This window comes from Laetiporus sulphureus (assembly GCF_001632365.1).
Source record: "Laetiporus sulphureus 93-53 unplaced genomic scaffold LAESUscaffold_328, whole genome shotgun sequence".
Lineage (NCBI taxonomy): Eukaryota > Fungi > Basidiomycota > Agaricomycetes > Polyporales > Laetiporaceae > Laetiporus > Laetiporus sulphureus.
The window spans coordinates 1-1637 of NW_024468833.1; the positions used below are offsets into that span (position 1 = coordinate 1).

General features: G+C 52.7%; 2 protein-coding genes across 2 annotated transcripts; one reads left to right on the forward strand and one right to left on the reverse strand.

Moving 5' to 3' along the window:
• Nucleotides 1-206: 206 nt before the first annotated feature.
• Nucleotides 207-816, reverse strand: LAESUDRAFT_765581 (uncharacterized protein; the record flags this gene model as incomplete). Its single annotated transcript, XM_040913730.1, has 4 exons — nt 207-314; nt 381-457; nt 515-602; nt 670-816. The coding sequence occupies 4 exons, from the start codon at nt 814-816 to the stop codon at nt 207-209; spliced, it is 420 nt and encodes a 139-aa protein (XP_040757139.1).
• Nucleotides 817-1092: 276 nt separating this feature from the next.
• LAESUDRAFT_765582 (uncharacterized protein) lies at nt 1093-1615 on the forward strand (the record flags this gene model as incomplete). The annotated part of the gene is made up of 3 exons (XM_040913731.1): nt 1093-1290; nt 1453-1572; nt 1604-1615. 3 exons carry the CDS (start codon nt 1093-1095, stop codon nt 1613-1615), a joined length of 330 nt encoding a protein of 109 aa, XP_040757140.1.
• Between the last annotated feature and the right edge of the window lie 22 nt (nt 1616-1637).

Below are 1637 nucleotides of genomic sequence, written 5' to 3' on the forward strand. Positions count from 1 at the left end.
CATGTGAAGGCGTTTGTTCTTAGATTCCCTCCGACGTATGTCAGCGATGATAAATAAGACACAGATCATCATTCTTCCTATCAATACAGTGGTGCGCAAACGTGCATACCATCAATCCATCCCTCGCCAGGAGATATTCAGATGGACTCTCACTTATAAATCACTACAGCATGCTCAGTGGCAGAACATAACGCCATCAGGAAAGCTTACGCGGACGCAGTTGCAGTCGCTGTCACAGTCTGGCCCTGATCGTTGTATTCAGGTACAGCAGCAAAGTCGGTCGCGATGCCGAACACCGCATTGAACGCGTCCGCCTGTGCATCGGTACCGACAGCGGCAGAGCTAGCCGTAGATGCGGCAGTCTGTCAAGTCATTTTCACGAGATCGTTCGCGCCGCAGGCGTCGTCGACCTGTTGACAGATGAAGCTGGTGATGACCGCGATACCATCTGCTGAGCCTGATGAACGGATCAGAATCTGCGATGATCGATATAGCGCACAGTTGCGGTACTCACCATGATTGTACGAGCTTAGGGCGGCAGGACGGAATGAGGTCTCTGTGCGGCCGTCGAAGCCATCGCAGTGCCGGAGACAGAGGAAGAACTGCAGTCAGCCCCAGAAGCACAGCCGGTTTCCCTAGCTTCTTCAGCGAAATGAAGGTCCTCCTCACCTTCGCTCGGGCCCATCCTCCAGTGGCAAAGAAATCCAAGCTCGACAACTTGAGCGAATCAGTCACAGAGTCGGAGACGGAGTCTGAGAGCGACGTGGACTCAGCGGCCCCTGTAACGCAAACAACCAGTAAGAGATAAGGGTCCATCGTGAACGCCAACGTACTGAGATTCTACAGCTGCAATATCCACCCAAGCTTCATCCACGAACCAGAAAGTCATCCCTCCTTCCCATCTTCGAAAAGTCACGGTGTATTCAGGTTCTGAGACTGAGTCAGACAGCGAGGCTGAGGAGTTTGCTGATCAGGTGAGCCTCCGGTCACAACTGGAGCATCTTGATCAAACTAAGGCATCATCTATTGTATTAGTATATGCAGCCTCGTCCGACATTCCCCCTCAAACCTGGACAGAAATATCTAGGTCCCATGTTCCTCGACGACACGCATGCGGTACCTGCAAGGATTGACACATTCCTTAGAGAGTACCAGCACGAGGGCGTGCGATTCTTCTGGGAACGGTACGGCGATGACAAGGGCGGTCTGCTGGGAGATGATATGGGCCTTGTAAGCAAGCCATGCTTTGACTTCTCCAAATTTCACGCTCCTAATCGTCTCACTATCAGGGTACGTTCCCTGTTATACGTCTCTGCAGCCTAGAATCACAAAGGTCAATGACACTGCACAGGTGAAATAATCCAAGTAATCTCATTCCTCTCCGCCATCATGCAAAAGCACGGGGATAATCGCGACATAGACCGACGGCGAAAGCACGTATACCATCTACAGGACATCTACCCGGACTGGAGGGAGCGTCACACCCTGCCGCTTGCTAACCAGACATGGCCGATGTGTCTCATCATCGCGCCAAGCTCCGCAGTCAGGAACTGGGAGAGGGAATTCGACACGGTGAGCCGCTTATGTCATGGTACCTTGGTAGGGTGGCGCTTAGGACCTTGCGGCTAGTGGGGATA